This window comes from Vipera berus (assembly GCF_964194415.1).
Source record: "Vipera berus genome assembly, chromosome: 2".
Classification (NCBI taxonomy): domain Eukaryota; kingdom Metazoa; phylum Chordata; class Lepidosauria; order Squamata; family Viperidae; genus Vipera; species Vipera berus.
The window spans coordinates 195,038,638-195,056,212 of NC_138203.1; the positions used below are offsets into that span (position 1 = coordinate 195,038,638).

The 17,575-nt window shown below is 39.0% G+C and overlaps 1 protein-coding gene across 3 annotated transcripts in view; it reads left to right on the forward strand.

Moving 5' to 3' along the window:
* Positions 1 to 5,307, forward strand: part of JAKMIP2 (janus kinase and microtubule interacting protein 2) — a gene marked incomplete at both ends in the record, with an annotated part of 44,014 nt that extends 38,707 nt beyond the window's left edge. For 2 of the 3 annotated variants that reach the window (XM_081316984.1, XM_081316983.1), the window contains 4 exons: positions 294 to 371; positions 1,263 to 1,466; positions 1,865 to 1,930; positions 3,395 to 3,445. In XM_081316984.1, the coding sequence (XP_081173110.1) occupies positions 294 to 371; positions 1,263 to 1,466; positions 1,865 to 1,930; positions 3,395 to 3,445 (399 nt within the window). Of the gene's footprint in view, positions 1 to 293; positions 372 to 1,262; positions 1,467 to 1,864; positions 1,931 to 3,394; positions 3,446 to 5,142 lie in introns of those variants that run through there. The other variant, XM_081316982.1, reaches the window with a different exon arrangement.
* Between the last annotated feature and the right edge of the window lie 12,268 nt (positions 5,308 to 17,575).

Below are 17,575 nucleotides of genomic sequence, written 5' to 3' on the forward strand. Positions count from 1 at the left end.
GTCCCCCAGGTCATGGGATCACCAACTGTAACCTTCCTTTCCAACAAGCGGAGTCAGTGGGGGAAGCCAGATTCACTTAATGATTACATGATTCATTTAACCACTGCAGTGATTCACTTAAAAATTGTGGCAAAAATGGTCATAAAATTTGGCAAAGCCCACTTAATAACTGCCTTACTTAGCAACGGAAATTTGGGCTTGGTTGATGTCATACGTCAAGAACTATCCGTATATATTTTCTTATTTCAATAATAATAAAGGTAGTATTTTTTTTAAACTGTCATTCAATGTAGGAGCAGTTCTGTAAAATAAAAGGTTATCTGGAGGAAGAACTGGACTACAGGAAACAAGCTCTTGATCAAGCCTATATGGTAATTTGAAAGCCAAGGATGGAAACAAAAGTACATTTCAGAATGCAAGTTTGTTGCACTCCAGCGGTAAATGCATAGGCTTGTAGTATGTTCTCATGTGAGTTTCGTTAAAATAAACTCCAAAATGATGTGATTTTTTTAAAAATGAGAGAGAAAGAGGCATGGTGAAGAGGCTCACCTCACTCTCAGGAGGCTGAGAGTTCAGTACTAGGCAGCATCAGATGTTTCTCTATCAGGGCACAAAGAGAAAATATGTGCTGCCAACTCCATGTAGGTTTCAGGAAGGGCATCCAGCCAGTAAACGCTCAGCTGTATCCAGTCACTTGGCCCCACCTTGACAGAAGGGGTGTGTGTGTGTGTGTGTGTGTGTGTGTGTGTGTGAGAGAGAGAGAGAGAGAGAGAGAGAGAGAGAGAGAGAGAGAGAGAGAGAGAGAGAGAGAGAGAGAGAGAAAGAGAGAACTTTCTATGAAATAATGTGTCAGTCTACTTTTTGTACTCCTTACATAATTGAGAGCACCAGTGTATATCTGAATTTCCACTCCTAAAGGCATAGCACATTGCATGTTAACTTCAACAGGGTGAAGCACTGTCCACACAGAGCTTTTTTTACCATTGGAGTACATAGAAAAACCCAATGGTATATCCTGAAAAGGAGGGAAGATAGGTAGTGGGAGTAAAAAAGTTTACTTTCAGATGTCATATGGAGCTATTAGTAATCATCAGATTTGAGGCGTTGAATGTAGTATGCTGCGTTTGAGAAGAATACATAGCATAGTTATTATCTATTAATTCTAGTTGTTTCTACTGATTTAAAATACGTAAAGAGACAAACAGATAGTTTTGACCAGATTGTATCCCCTTCCATATTGTTTTTGTTATGCTATTGCTTAGAGAATCCAGGAGCTTGAGGCTACCCTTTACAATGCTTTGCAACAAGAAACAGTGATAAAGTTTGGAGAGCTGCTGAGTGAAAAACAGCAGGAAGAACTTCGAACTGCTGTAGAGAAATTGAGAAGGCAAATGCTGAGAAAAAGCAGAGAATATGACTGTCAGATACTTCAAGAGAGAATGGAATTGCTTCAACAGGCACATCAGGTGAGGTTCGATGTACAGAAAAACATTAAGGAGGTCCAGTTTATGGGTTCCATTGTATTTATTATTGAGATAAAATGTGAGGGAAATGGTTAAATAATTATGAAAGATTGTGGCTCATATTAGCGAGCAATAAACGTGTAAATACAAATTTTAATTAAATTAAAATTGTTAGTTTTTATCAGGCTATATTCCCTCCATGTTGAAGTGAAATCCTTTCACTTCATTATGAAGCCAAGTTTGTCCCTCAGCCGGGAGAAGGCTAAAACCCAGGCAGTTAGACACTTATTTTTCATAGGTGTGAATTTTAGTTTTAAATGAATTTTCTTCAGCCAGACTTCATAAGACATGAGGGTTTTCATTTATTTGATTATTTATGGATATATTCAATTTGTTTCTAGAGGATCCGAGATTTAGAAGATAAAACAGACATCCAGAAGAGGCAGATAAAGGATTTGGAAGAAAAGGTTGGTTGTTTTACATATTAAAAAAAATCAATACTTTTAAGAATTTCCTATTTTATAACTCTAGGACAGGGGTAGGCAACCTTGGCTCTTTTATGACTCGTGGTCTACAACTCCCAGAATTCCTGAGCCATCTGGCTCAGGAATTCTGGGAGTTGAAGTCCACGAGTCATAAAAGAGCCAAGGTTGCCTACCCCTGCTCTAGGAGCTCCAACTAGTTATTTTAGCATAGCCATTTCTCAGTCAACTGTCCTTGAATCAGGCTTTTGCTATTCAGTTCCAGTAATTCCCAGCAATTTCCAGTTTTCATGGCCTTGCTAGCTGTGGATTATAAGACTATGAAATAACTGGAAGGTATCTGGTTGGAAAATGTTATACTACTATAGTACTATGAATAAATTCTGGGGATTTTGATTTTCTTCTTAGGTATTCTAATCCAGGAGGGTTTTGTAGGTACTTTTCTGGATGGATGGATGGATGGATGGATGAATGGATTTCATTCTATTAGAACAAAGCAAAACTTTCCCTTCACCAATACTCTACCACCATTTTCAGAGATGTCATGGGGACCTTTTGATGATCTTTGGAAGAACAGAACCAAGGCGAATTATGTGCCCCAGTAACCATAAAAGGGTTTTCAATCTCTCTCTGACTGTCATTTTTCTTCAAATGATATCAGAATCTAATCATTCTCCTCTGTCAGATTCCCTTTAAAATCACACTATAATAATAAAGAAATAACAGAAATCAGATTTTACCCATTATTTTACTGCTATATCAGTTTGAAAGTGGTAAGAATAATCAGCTTAAAAATAGTTATTATTATACTGTAGTGGTACTATATTCTTTTTTCAATCTGCCCTTTTATTTAATAGACTGTTTTTGCAGAATCAGTCAATAAATACAGAGGATTTTAGCTAACTAATATTTTATCTTAGTTTAAAATACAAATTAAAATACTGGCATGGTTCATTTATATCATGATGGATATTGTTTCAAGGAGAAGACTAAACACTGTGATTAAAAATAAAAAGCTGGAGTTCATAAGACAAAAGCTTACTCATGATGACATCCTTTTGCTAGGTTTTCTTGTTAAACAAGTTTGATTGCAAAAACGTAAATAATTCACCCTAAATTACTAATGTAATCAAAAAGGGAGTTTCAATGAAATTTAGGAAATAGAAATTTAAGGACAAGAATATCTTGTGGGTTGTGTCCTTCCAATGAAGTGACTTGGAATTCCTCTATGCGGAAAACAGCCACCTGTGGATCAGATGATATCACTAAAACCTAAGCTATTAATATTAGATTGACACTAAGGAGATTAGCTAGTAGGATAAAGCCTTAAATTTTAGTCCTGTATAATTTCTTAGACCAGGTCTATTGGATTTTATTCATTTCGAATCATACACCACATCTATGATAATAAAAAAGGATCTGACCTCTTAAAACTATTTTTTCTTGCAGTTTCTGTTTCTGTTCTTGTTCTTCTCTCTTGCCTTTATTCTTTGGCCTTGATGTCAATGTGCCTCTTGAAAGGTAAGGCTGATTCTTTCTTTCTTTTTTGATACCAAACTATTCTTTTCCAATTCAGTTCCAAAGTAGCATAAGTTACTATGTGAATATCTGAACTCACAAATGGAATGTTTTCTTTCCCAATGAAATTGTCTGTATGAATAAGTGTATATTTGGTGTATGGTGTGTATATGTGCATATATTATTATTTTTCCTCACACAAGTTAGATTTTCAAACACAAAACTGTAATTTGTAGTAATCAATTTATTATCATACCGTAGTATATTTAATGATTTCCTATTGTTATAGAATAAAAGCATGAGCGCAGTGTATTTCAACATGATAAAAAGTTAAATATGCTGAACACAATAAATCCCAGAGAAGAGTTCAGATCTTGGCGCATAGCAAAAATTTCAGTAAGTGGAGAAATAAGTAAAGGTACAAGGCAAGATGTCTACATTCTCTCCTGTTATTATCGTTCCTGTAGAAATATTGGCAAAAAAGTTCCAAGATGACAAATAACAGGTCTCAAATATGCCAACATAAGTTCAAATATTATGTAGATGATATAGTATTAGCTATCACAGAATCACAATGGGCAAGAAGATCATTAATTGAAACAATCTAATGTCAATCAAATCAATGTCCAGATAACATTGCTAGAAATCATAAATGAAAAGAAGCTGATGAGCTTATTTCTGATGTGTGTAGTTCCAATGGGTCTGGATGGCTAGTGTGGCAGAAAAATGTTGAGCCATATAGGATTTTTAGCAGATCAAACATCTCTCATTTAATCTAAACTGATTAGCCTGTGCCTTGGTAAGACCACACTTGGAATATTATATCTAGTTTTGGTCACCCTAGTATAACAAACATGTTGAGACTATAGAAAGAATGCAGAGAAGAGCAACAAAGATGATTATGGGACTGGACGCAAAAACATGAAAAATGGTTGCTGGAATTGGGTATGTAGTTTAATGAAGAGAAGGACTAGGGGTGACATGATAGCCATGTTCCAATATCTCAGGGGCTGCCACAAAGATGAGGGAGTCAAGCTATTCTCCAAAGCACCTGAAGGCAGGAGAAGAAGCAATGGGTGGAAACTAATCAAGAACAGAACCCACCTAGAAATAGGGAGAAAATTCCTGACCGTGATAACAATAAGTGAAACGACTTCCCTTCAGAAGTTTTGGATACTCCATTCCTGGAGGTTTTTAAGAAGAGATTGGACATCCATTTTCTGAAATGGTGTAGGGTCTCCTGCTTGAGCAGGGGGTTGGAGTAGAAGATCTCCAAGATCTCTTCCAATTCTGTTACTCTGTTATCTATGCAGGTATGTCTAAAATGTTAAAATATTGATGTATTATACATTTGGATCCAGGGTAATATAATAGTTAACATAGCGACTTGGACTAGAGAGCCATGTGCAGGACTACACTTGATCACAGAGCTTAGTGAGTGACTTTTGTAGCTCTGCAACCCTATATTATGGAAAGAATAAATTGGGTAGCAGCTCCAGGATATGTATCCTTGAGCTTTCAAAAGCAAAGTTTGTATAAATGCAATAATCAATTTTTAAAGAATAAATGAGAACTTATTTTAATCCAATATAAGGTACACTAGAGTTCATGGAACTTGCAGGGTAATTAAATTTCACTAATGCAGATTCCTTCAACAATGCTTTTTTTTCATTTTCCAGACTGATCAACAACACAGAAAAGTCCTGAGAGGGCAGATGCTTCCAAACCCACAAAAAGAACACTGTTTACAACTACTTTAAAACAAAGTAACATTCTGCAATCAAGACCACTCCCACCATGCAGTTTAAAGCCATTATTCAAGATTTGTTACTTGACAGTTCCTGTCTAAAGCTACAATATCAGCTGCACTTAAAGGAATTCTGTGAGGAAAAAGAGAATATCCCAGCAGCATACATCACTAGGATTATTTCTTTAAAAAAAAATCAGCAAGAAGCCACATTCAGCAGATTGAGTAAACGTATGTCTGGCAAGGAACCAAAGTGACTACAGACTATCAATCCCTGCTGTGCAGGGGTATTATTTTAAACATAAAACATCAACTTCCCATGAAAGTCTTCAATAATTGAGGGGACAAAGTATTTAGAGTTCTAAGAGGACCATTACAACAATATCCATTTGAAAAAAAATTGGCTTTCTTAATACAGGGACACTTTTTTTTCTGTTTTTAAACTCAGGAACAATGACAGCTGCAATGTGAACAAAAAAAACTCTTGTTTTTGTTTCAAACTGGGTGGACAACAGGATTGATATAATTGACATTAACCTACTGCTGCCTGCTGGATCAAGAATGATCAGGCCTAGTGAGAGTGGCTGACAGTGCTTGTGAGGACCAATGCTGTCATCTTATGAAAACCCTCCATGAAGAACTGTGTGCTAGAAATGTATGTTACGTCAAATGAAAAACTCTTCCAAGAATGCCACACTAATTCAACTAAGCTGCTTAATATCTATTCAGGAACTGGGATAGAAGGGTAAGAAACAATGGCATTTGAGAAGAAGCAAACACCTTTAGTGACACTTCAGCTTCACAAAATTTCTTCTTTTAATTAATTCAGCAGTTAATGTGCTTAATGAAATAAGTCTTTTGTTTTCCCTCATCATGTTTCTTTTCTTCACTGGCTGCAAGAATCATAAGGAGGACATCTATATCTCTTGATTAGCAAGCCTGCTCAGTAAAAATGCAAATTTATTTTGTGAGAATAGGTCTGAAAATAGCATTAAGGTCTACAGCACCTTAATGCAGCATTTCTTTTCTAGGTGACAAGGTATTACATTCAGTTTTGATGGTTTTCCTTATGGAAGTATCTCTTGGTCATGCAAATGGTCCTCTGAAATCGCTGACTTGTATTTGGGAAAAAATCCCATTTACTAATCCCATGCATTCAGGGCAAGGGGATCAGTGCACTTAAGACAGCAGGAGAGATTAGTGGAGATTAGTATCCCGCCACTATTGCTCCCAAAAGTTCTTACTGCCTACTTTCCTCTTAGGCTACCACATCTGGATTGTAAAAATCCAAACGACCAATCAAATGGAAACAAAGTGTCTTCTGCATCTCTTTGCCTGGATTTTTTTTTTAATCTGCAGCCCAGATATGGTAGACATGTTTATTCCCCATGAACCTGCTTAATTTAATTACATTTGAAAATAAAAGAATCTTACTTTTCTTCTGGATGTTTGTTCCTGAACTCATATCAATAATAATAGCATCCATCTTTATAAATGTACTTTAGCTTAGCACTCGAAATCAGTCTGAAGTCATCTAACAAAATCTCTTCCAATCCGAGATTGCAAGGCTGAACATTTTGAGCTTCTACTGCTTGCTCATCATCATGCCTGATTCGATACCCAAGTACATTAATTAGCCCTATATTCACTCATACCTGGCTTTATATCTGCTCTTTAAAAATCCATCCCTTCCTAGTACTTGTTTGGGTCACAGGTAGTTTGGTGGACTTTGCCTCTGGGAATTCATTAGAGGGTCAGGCAAACATTTTCAAGGTTTGAAAATATTTTCAAAAATATTTTTGAAAATAGATAAATGAAAATATTTCAAAATATTTTCATTTATCTAAGGGACCCTCAGGATCTTTCGGATACTTTAGATTTTAAGTTAATGAGGCAGGGCACACAATTAGTATTTAGCCATCCAGAAAAAAATATTGTTATTTATCACACAGTTATGGTAATAGCAGACAACTGGACTACTAAATGGAATCTCATGGTCTGTTCTTTCTCAAGTACAGTTCTGAGTTGAGTCCGCGCAATCAGTTTTGTTCTATCAACCCAAGAACATATCAGGTTGGTTTCTAAACTCTGCTTCTAAAATTCCAAAGGAGGCAAGGATTCAGCCCTTGTAGTCAACCAGTTGGTACGCTGAAGATTTTGATATGTATTGCATGTCTCAAAGTATATACTTAATATACTTTGATAAATTTACTCCATATAATTCCAAAATCTTACTTAGATCCAAACTATATCTCTCTTTGATCTTGTCCCTTCCTTTTAGATTTTCATTGAATAGGACTACTACAACTAAAAATATAATAAAGAGAAAAGAGGTACATGTCAAACTTTGAATTGCTTAATGATAAGTCGCTTTCTGGCCTCCAACTTCAAGAAAATTCTTCCACATGTACCAGCCTGCTCTGGACCTAAGCGTGCAACTAAAGCTTGCTGAGAAATGTCCAGGCATGAAATTGTCCTTGTTAGATGAGAATGCATTGTAGGTTACACACAGCACACCAGCATACAGTAGTACTGAAAAGCAAAATATCTTCTTTTACTGGTCTTGTTCCTTGAGGATTCTCTAATACGTATTATCTGTTTCTGCACTTATTATAATATACCTTGCAGACTATGATTAGGTTTCCAAAGAGCAACTCTGTATGAAACAGTTTAAGATAACCTATTTATGTAATTTATTTATATAGCTTATTCAGCAAAATTGATGATATTCCCCCCCAAAACCATTTTTTTTTCTATTTAGTGACTGACGTTTTTTCATCTGCCGTTTGCTCTCTATTGTCATATGATTCCAGTAAAAAAAAATTAGGATGAAGACCACTTTCTTGGGTCAAATATAGTCAGTCTCAAAGGCCTTACATGATTGAAAGTTCTTTGCATCACAGTGAACTTCAGGAATAAACTAGTTTAGTCAGTGCTTTTTTTGTAAAAGAAAAAGGTGCCGGAACTCACACACGTCATACAACCCACCTTGCCTACCCTACAAGGTTCCATCCAAAAAAGGTGCCGGAACTCCGTTCTGAGTGTTCTATGAGAAAAAAAGCCCTGAGTTTAGTCCTTTGTAACATAGGAGCATATAGGAAAATATGCTGACCTAACTATTATTTTTTTGTCTTCCCACAAAATGCATAAATTCTGTCAGCACAAGATTTAAAAAAAGCATATGAAGCTTCTCAACAATACAGTAGTGCTGTAATTAACAAAAAAATCATTTACATTATCATTACTAGAAGGCTTTCAAGGAGAATTATATCTAATAATTTTATCTTTACATACATCTGCTGAAATTTAAATACTTATTTTCATTTCTTTTTTATACTTGTCTCGTCTTTGTCAGGGGAATCCCAGAAGCTACGGATGAAATTCATGATGGCTAATATCTATATGAAACCGAGAGTTTATGGAAATATGTGTAGTAGTATGCTATTTACCACCTGTAACATTTAGTATATGATTTGGGGTCCTAATTGCTAGTTAACATATTATTGCTGTATTTTTGCTGCCAAGGGGGACAGCAAACTGGTGAAGCTGCCTGCTACTGCTTGGAGGACCATAAGCACATGGGCTTGATATACTAGATGTTGCTGTGGTTCATCTACAGGCAAGTAGAGGAAAGAGAACCAAGTAAACTTATCCATGTAGCAACAATAATAGCACTTAGACTTATATACCTTTGTGCTTCTAAAATATTTGAGGAAGAAATATTCAGTGTGCAGACTATTTCCTGTTTTGTTAAGAAAATGTTATAGGTCACCTCAGTCCAGATACTGGCAACTACAACACACCGAAAAGATATATACACAGTGAATTCTTACGACAGTCTAAACCAGTGCTTCTCAAACGTACTGGTTGGGAAATTCTGGGAGTTGAAGTCCACACAGTTTAAAGTTGCCAAGTTTGAGAAACACTGGTTTAGAATTTTCTCTCTATAGCATTAGTGCAGTATAAAACTGAAGTAAAACATGCAGATGTATACACGCAAACACAGAGACAAAGACACACATACACAATGTGATATTTAGAAGAAGAAACATTCAACACCTATATAACACCTTCCATGAAACTTAGAATGTAGCAATACGATTACTTTATATTACTGGGACTTTGAGCTACAGCTACCATTTCTTAAATGTCTTGGTTTTCTTATAGGATTGAGTCATAAACAAATACCCAGCTCTAAATTTCAATTGTGTTTTCAACATGCAAAATTTGCCTTGTGTGACCACTAACCTGTTTTCACTGATGGAAGTTATTCTTCTTAAAAGGATCGTGTCAACATGCACTTGCATCCAAATATAAACATGTAGGCTTTATTAGGTAATAATGGCTGATATCACTGATATATTTCCTCTTGTATATGCCCATCCCTGTAAATCTTCTATTCTGCAAATATCATCATCAGACAATACCATACTTAACTTGCCTTTGTCATTTGACTTCCTCTGTATGGAGTGACTGAGATTTCATCCTTTTAACAGTTCAGAAGAATAGGTCTTTCAGTTTTGGGCAAGAGAGTTGCTTTGATACCATATGGCTTGTTGTCTTTTGTCACACTTGTCCCTTGTTGTGTCTTCCTATTCCCATGGAATTTAATTTCAATTGCTCCTCCATCCTTTGAAAAGTATCACTTAAGGAAATGCTAAGGAACTACTTCTCAGCTCTGCCTTTAGTATTGCAATATGTTCTTTGTAAATGCATGTTCAGCCCAATTTCTTTGATATGTACAACCAGATTTTTGATTAAAGCTGTGGAGGAGGATAGTTAAACCCCATACATGAAGGTTTACTATGGAGAACATTCAGGAGGGGCTTTTCCCCCCCTCTGCTCAGTGAAACCCAATCTGTGCCTAATATCCGCCTCTTGACACTGACTCTCAAACTCTCCACAAGTCAACATTAGTTCCCTTATATACATATGTATGTCAATACATATATATATATATATATATATATATATATATATATATATATATATATATATATATATATATATATATATATATATATATATATATATATATATATATATATATATATATATATATATATATATTTCTGTGTACATAGTAGGCTGCTTTTACCTCTTATTAAACTATACTTCCATTTCCAAGAAGGAGTTTGTGGGATGAAAAGGGTGTTTCAGAGGCAGGAAGCTTCTGGGAAAGGTGAAGGTGAATTTGCAGTTTCATCCTAATGAAAGTGGCCCTATAGCACCAGCTAGCACAGGAAGTCATTGTATGTGTGTACAAGTTAATCCTACAACCCACTAGACCCCGCTGGTCAGGCCCACTGGAAGGACCTCCCTGCTGAATTTTTCCTAAAATAAAGCCAGATGAATTAAGCCATCACAACTGGCTCCTTGTGTTTTCAATTTGACATTTCACTGACAACTCCGCAGTATTTTTTCCCCCAGCATCAATACCATGTGGCTTCCATTGACATCACTATTGAGGAAGATGTCTCAAATTAGCCTTTTGACATGAAAGAGGGGGTGCATTTGAGTAGCAAATATCCAGTAAAAAAAAGCCTCACATGCAACTCAGCAGTATTAGTTTTCACACTTACAATACCACGCTTTCCCTTTTTGAGATATGGAAAAGTAACGCAGCATAGTTGTCTTGCAAGTGTGGTAACATTTCAATTTTCTCAAAGGGCAGTCAGCCTCCTGGGAATCAATTGCTCTGGTGAACCAACAAAGTATTTTCCTCTGTTATTTTCTATTTGGATTATGCTAACTGACCCCTTTTTATCTCTCTGAATTTAAATTCAGGAAAGTGCTAATCTATTTGATTGCAATTCTACTTTCTCTACTGCATCTCCTTGTATATAACTTCCTCCCCTTTTTGTGTCTATACTTCCAGAAGAGAATTGTAAATTATTTGGCAGGATGACTCTTTGATAAACAATGGGACCCATGTATATGTACTGTATGTATTAACGTGTAGATGAGGATCCTTACTGTATGTAAAGTTTTATGGATGGTTATTTTTTAATTTATGTATTTAATATAGGGTTCAATGACCACTGGTGTTTTAGTTTGTATAAAAAAAATAATAAAACTGCAGCATTTTTTAAAACTTCACTTTACATTAATGGATGTATTATCCACAGAATGTTAAAACCTGACTCAGAACAATATACAGAGGGGCAAGAGAGCAATAAAATTCCATCTGCTTCCTACCATATGCAAATTATCACCAGAAAATTAGCAAATTTTCAGCTTGGGACTGTATTTTTTCCAGGCATGATCAGGAGCAGCGTTCTGCTATATATAAAGTAATAATAAAGTTGTGTGCCTCTGAACATGTGCTAAGTAAATTTTCTTCACCATTAAGTCATTACCTTTAAAATTTAGGAGAAGGGCAGCAGTGTACTTTGAAGTTCCTTTTCAGAAATTAAGCCAATATTTCTCAACTTTTGCAACTTTAAGATCTGTGGACTTCAGCTCCCAGCTGCTGGCTGGGGAATTCTAGGAGTTGCAGTCCATACATCTTAAAGTTATGGAAGTTAGGAAACGCTGAATTAAACAATGGCATCTTCCTGCCCAAGCAGGCTTTTTTTGACTGGAAGACAAATCACAATGGCTTCTAAACCAACTACATGGGTTGTTTTTTTAAAAAAAAAAACTAGGCTGCTTCAATTAAGTAAAACAACTTGATGAAATGAAACACATTCCTGGACACAAAAGAGGTGTACTATTGTACAAGAAGTGCACCCAATGTGCATGAATAAGATTCCTGTCGGGGCCGGCAGGCCCGACACCCGGCGAGGCCGCGGAACAACTCACCAGGCCCCGCGTCCAGCCGCTGACGGGAGCAGCCAGCCCTGACGTACCCAGGGCTCTCCGCTGGCTCGGGAAGAACGCGGCCGCCGAGGCATCCCAGCAGACACCGGAGCCTTCCGGCGGCCCGGGGACGAGCCGCGGACACACGCAGCCAGCCTTTCCGCCTCCAAGACGTCCCAGCGGCCCGGGGGAGAGCGCGGTCACTGGGACGTCCCAGCAGGCACCGGGGCCTTCCGGCAGGCTGGGGAGGAGCCGCGAATGCTCACTTCTGGACCCCTCACCTCTAGGGCCTACCGGCGGCCAGGGGGAAAGTGCAGCCATCAGGACATCCCGGCAGCCACCAGGCCCCTCTGGTGGGCTGGGTGTGGCCTGGATGGCTTCCGGCAGCCCGGGGAAGAGCGCGCCTGCATCGCATCCTCCTGGAAACCCTCCCCAGCAGACAGCACACTTTGCCTGCCGGCCTTGCCAAGGAGCTGCGAGGCACGCGACGCCAGAAGACGGCCTGGGTTGTGCTGGTCGCGGTGGTTTGGGGACCTGTGGGGGGTGCTGGGGGTGTAGGGGCTCAGGGCCGTGAGGGGGGTGGCCTGGGCTGGGGGGTGGCTTGCCGGCTGCGGTGGTGGTGGGACGGGGCCAGGGAGGGTACGTACCTGGAGGGCGTGGTCCAAAGGGTGGAGGCCAGGGGGGTGGGTTATTAGCTTGTTTGGGCATGGTGATGGGTGTCGGCCTCGCCAGCTATTTAACAGCGTTGGTTGTGCTGTGCAACCAACGCTGACTTCTTTTGTCTTCGAGTGGTTGTTTATGAAGCGGAATAAACGTTGCTCAGGAGAACCAGCTCTCGTTCCGGTCGCATTCTTTTGCTTCGTCGGATGGGGGGCTGATAATTCCTTTGTAGAATCTGTAGTGACAAAAGAAGAAACCACAGTTGGAAACTTTGAAGCATAAGCAATTGTAAACTAGAGGATCAGTACTCTAATTCAGTACAAAATAGTTTCTGATGCTTGAATGATAGAATTTTGCATTCCTGAGTGAAGGGAGAATTTTAAGTTCTGCTGAGTGTTTATATAAGAAAGTAATTAGCTTTTGCAAACAAACATTTTAGTGCGTTTGCCATTAAGTACCAAGACCATCTGGTAAAACCAGCTGTTTTATCAACTGCAGTCATTACCCTGGATGTTTGTATGTACTATATGTGTGTACACACTCATGCATACATGCATACACACACATACACACAGAGGACAGTGTTTTCTTTGTGTTTGTGTGTGTGTGTGTGTGTGTGTGTGTGTGTGTGTGTGTGTAAGCATAAATGTACATGTATATTATTCATTAATGGCTGGTCTCACACCATAAAGTGCTTACTTAGCTCATTGGTTTGGCTCAGTGTCTTACATATGCCTTAGACAAAAATGATTAAGCAAACCATATGTTCTCCTTTCCACATATCCTTTTGGCTATGTTTTTCAAAATATAGACATTCACACATTTGCCTACCATATAATATTTAATGATATTTTAAAACAAAATGATAACTCAGATAGTTAAAAGAGTAGTAGTTAAGTCTCCACATATAATCCTTGCCTTAATTCTGATTCTGATTCTATCCACAGGGTGGCAGCCATTTGCTGTCAAGCAAACATAGATTTGGGTGGAAAATTAAGAGATGGTATCTAATTGTACATCCAGTGTTTTATTCTTACTATTCTTTTTCTGTATCTAGAAATGTGTTTTCTTCTGTATCCAAATTAATCCCAAATCCTAAATTATTTGACATAGGACACAGTGCCAGCATCTTTATGGTGTCTCAAGGGATGGTGAGGAAAACACTTATTCTACAAGATTTGTCTTTTCATGAACTTTAACTTCTCTGCCTAATAGTTAAGCCTGCTACGTGACAGGCACGCTAGTTTAATTTCCATATTCCAGTGGTTCATCCTTCAGAAAAATCTTGGAATTATTGAATTGCACTCTCAGAGGTTCAGTTTGGCTTTTCTAACAGACAGCAGCAACAACAAAAAAGGCTAAAGTTCAGTCTTAATTGTTTTCTAACTTTTAACCTTTGGAGGCATTTGCTTCTGTTTTAAGGTGGAATAAAGGATTTTATTGTGTCCATATGCCTTCTGCCTCTGTTCCTCCACACTGTTGTGATTGGTGAACTTTAATAAATAACATGAATCAGCAGTAACTCAAATCATGGGCAGGGACAATAACCTCATATGTGTGGGTGGGTGGGTGGGTGGGTGTATGCGTGCGTGCTTGGGGATATAATGTGGTGCACTCCTTTCCTAGCCAGGCTGGTCAAAAGGAAAAGGACCAGTTCTTCACAGCAGTGTGCATCTGTGGGTTGGTGTATTCGAAACAGAGGCAGACAATGTTCGGCAACTAGGAGCTACATGTAAACAGAGTCCAACAGAAAACAAAAAATAGTGCCTGAGGGCCACAATGGATAGGGAAGATATATAATAATGTAGTCAAATAGGGCAGAAAAGATTGGGGATCTATCTTTTCCCCTATTGAAAACAGTGTCTCTCTCACAGACACATGTGTGCATGCATGTGTACACACACCTCTAACACATACAGTATCTAAGTAGTTGAAGTAATCAGTGTGCAAAAGATATTTATTTTTAATTTCCCCCCAAAATCATTGAATGATATATTCTTGTGATACAACCTTAATGTTGTGACTCAGGGCCAGCCGGTGGGTCCGACAGCCGGGTCCGATGTATCGGAGGACTCAGATGTGGGGGAGGAGGGAAACGAACCGGCTGATGATGATTTGGAGGCTTTGCAGAGTCCTCAGCCGGGGACCTCTTCTCAGCTGTGTGAGCCCGAGAGTGCGGAGGATGATGACCCACAGCTGGCCCTGTTCAAGGACGCCCGACGTAGGAGGCAGACGAGCAGGGACAAACAAAGAAAGACTATGGGACTCCTCGGGAGGAGGCACAGGGAGACCACGCCCTGAGCTCTCTATAAAAGAAGTGTTTGGGGAGGGGCTAGTTGCTGAAAGCAACTTTTTCGTTTGAGAAGACAAGCTCTTGTGTTTTGTTATCTGTGAAATTAAACCTTGGCAGAAGCCTTTTAGCCTTGGACGCTTTCCAGACTCGTCTCTTAATTAGGGGTTGGGAGAAGAGGGCTGGTTCAGAACACTTAATCATCTTTACCAAAAAAAAACAGGGGGGGTTTAAAAGCTATATAGTTATTATCCCTGTCATAAATATATGAAGTATGGAAAAAAAATGTTTACAGAACCCCATTTAGCTTTTTTCCTTTGAATCAGTCTTGACTCTTGGCAGTTGGCTGGACTAGCCCCTGCAGTTTTCTTGGCAAGGTTTTTCAGAAGTGGTTTACCATTGCCTATTTGCTAGGGCTGAGACAGAGTGACTGGCCCAAGTGACTTTCAGCCCAAGGTGGGATTAGAACTCACAGCCTACCAGTTTCTACCTTGGTTCTTTAACCACTTTACCACACTGGTTTGTTGTTAGTTGTTGTTAGTTGCGAAGTTGTGTCTGACCCATCGTGACTCCATAGACAACATTCTTCCAGGTCTTCCTGTCCTCTACCATCTTCTGGAGTCCATTTAAGCTCATGCCTACTGCTTCAGTGACTCCATCCAGCCACCTCATTCTCTGTCATCCCCTTCTTCTCTTGTCCTCAATCTTTCCCAGCATTAGGCTCTTCTCCAGTGAGTCCTTCCTTCTCATTAGGTTGCCAAAGTATTTGAGTTTCAACTTCAGGATCTGGCCTTCTAAAGAGCAGTCAGGGTTGATCTCCTCTAGGACTGACCGGTTTGATCGCCTTGCAGTCCAAGGGACTCGCAGGAGTCTTTACCAGCACCATAGTTCAAAGGCCTCAATTCTTTGGCCCTCAGCCTTTCTTATATGCACTTTTGTAGGCAGGGTGATGTCTCTGCTTTTTAGCATGCTGTCTAGATTTGCCATAGCTTTCCTCCCCAGGAGCAAGTGTCTTTTAATTTCTTGGCTGCAGTCCCCATCTGCAGTGATCTTGGAGCCCAGGAAAATAAAATCTGTCACTACCTCCATTTCTTCCCCATCTATTTGCCAGGAATTGAGAGGGCCGGATGCCATGATCTTGGTTTTCTTAATGTTGAGTTTCAACCCAAATTTTTCACTCTCCTTCTTCACTCGCAACAAGAGGCTCTTTAGTTCTTCTTCACTTTCTGCCATTAGAGTGGTATCATCTGCATATCTTAGGTTGTTGATATTTCTCCCGGCAATCTTAATTCCAACTTTTGATTCATCTAGCCCTGCCTTTCTCATGATGTGCTCTGCATATAAGTTAAATCGGCAGGGTGACAGTATACAGCCTTGCTGGACTCCTTTCCCAATTTTAAACCAATCAGTGGTTCCGTGTCCAGTTCTCACTGTTGCTTCTTGACCCACATATAGGTTTCTCAAGAGACAAATAAGATGGTCTGGTACTCCCATCTCTTTAAGAACTTGCCACAATTTGTTGTGTTCCACACAATCGAAGGCTTTAGCATAGTCAATGAAGCAGAAGTAGAAGTTTTTCTGAAACTCCTCCATGATCCAGCATTTCTTGGCAATTTGATCTCTAGTTTCTCTGCCTCTTCAAAATCCTGCCTGTACTTCTGGTAGTTCTTGATCCACATACTGATGGAGTCTAGCTTGTAGGACTTTAAGCATAACTTTACTAGAATGAGAAATGAGTGCAATGGTGTGATAGTTTGAACATTCTTTGGCACTGCCTTTCTTTGGAATTGGAATGTAAACTGACCTTTTCCAATCCTGTGGCCACTGTTGAGTTTTCCAAATTTGCTGGCAAATTGAGTGTAGCTCTTTTACTGCATCGTCTTTTAAGATTTTGAATAGCTCAGCTGGAATATTGTCACCTCCACTAGCTTTGTTGTTGCTCAGCTTTCCTAAGGCCCATTTCACTTCACATTCTAGGATGTCTGGCTCAGGGTCAGTGACCACCCAATCGTGGTTATCTGGGACGTTAAGCTCATTCTTGTATAGTTCTTCTGTGTAGTTTTGCCACCTCTTCTTAATCTCTTCTGCCTCTGTTAGGTCCCTGACATTTTGGTCCCTCTACAATCCCAAGCTTATTGTCAAGCTGAATGCCACTAAAGACTGTGTGTGCTTCTCTAAAGATGCTGTTGGTCCCTCAAAGAGTTAGCAACCTTGTAAAGTCTAACACAAGAGATATGCCAACACTACCTAAGACAAGCAGCACATTCAAGCAAAGGGAATGAGTTGGCAGGAGGTCAGGTAGACTGAGAAGGGCTAGATAAGAAGAAAAATATCTCACTTGGTACAAGGCCAATCTTGATTGCAAAAATATAACACACACACATTATAGTCACTTTGATGCTTTCTCAGACCCTCTTTGCCTTCCTTTATTATCTGCTACTGACCAAAAGGAAAACATTTTTAAAAATGTTTCACCTTATCTCATCCTACAGCCTTTAGTTACACTCTTAGAGAAGGGCTTTGTTTGTTACAACACACATGCATAGACATATTTATCCTTGAACTAGCTGTGATCCTTTGGCTGCTAAAGGGCTTTTTTTGTTAATGAAAATGT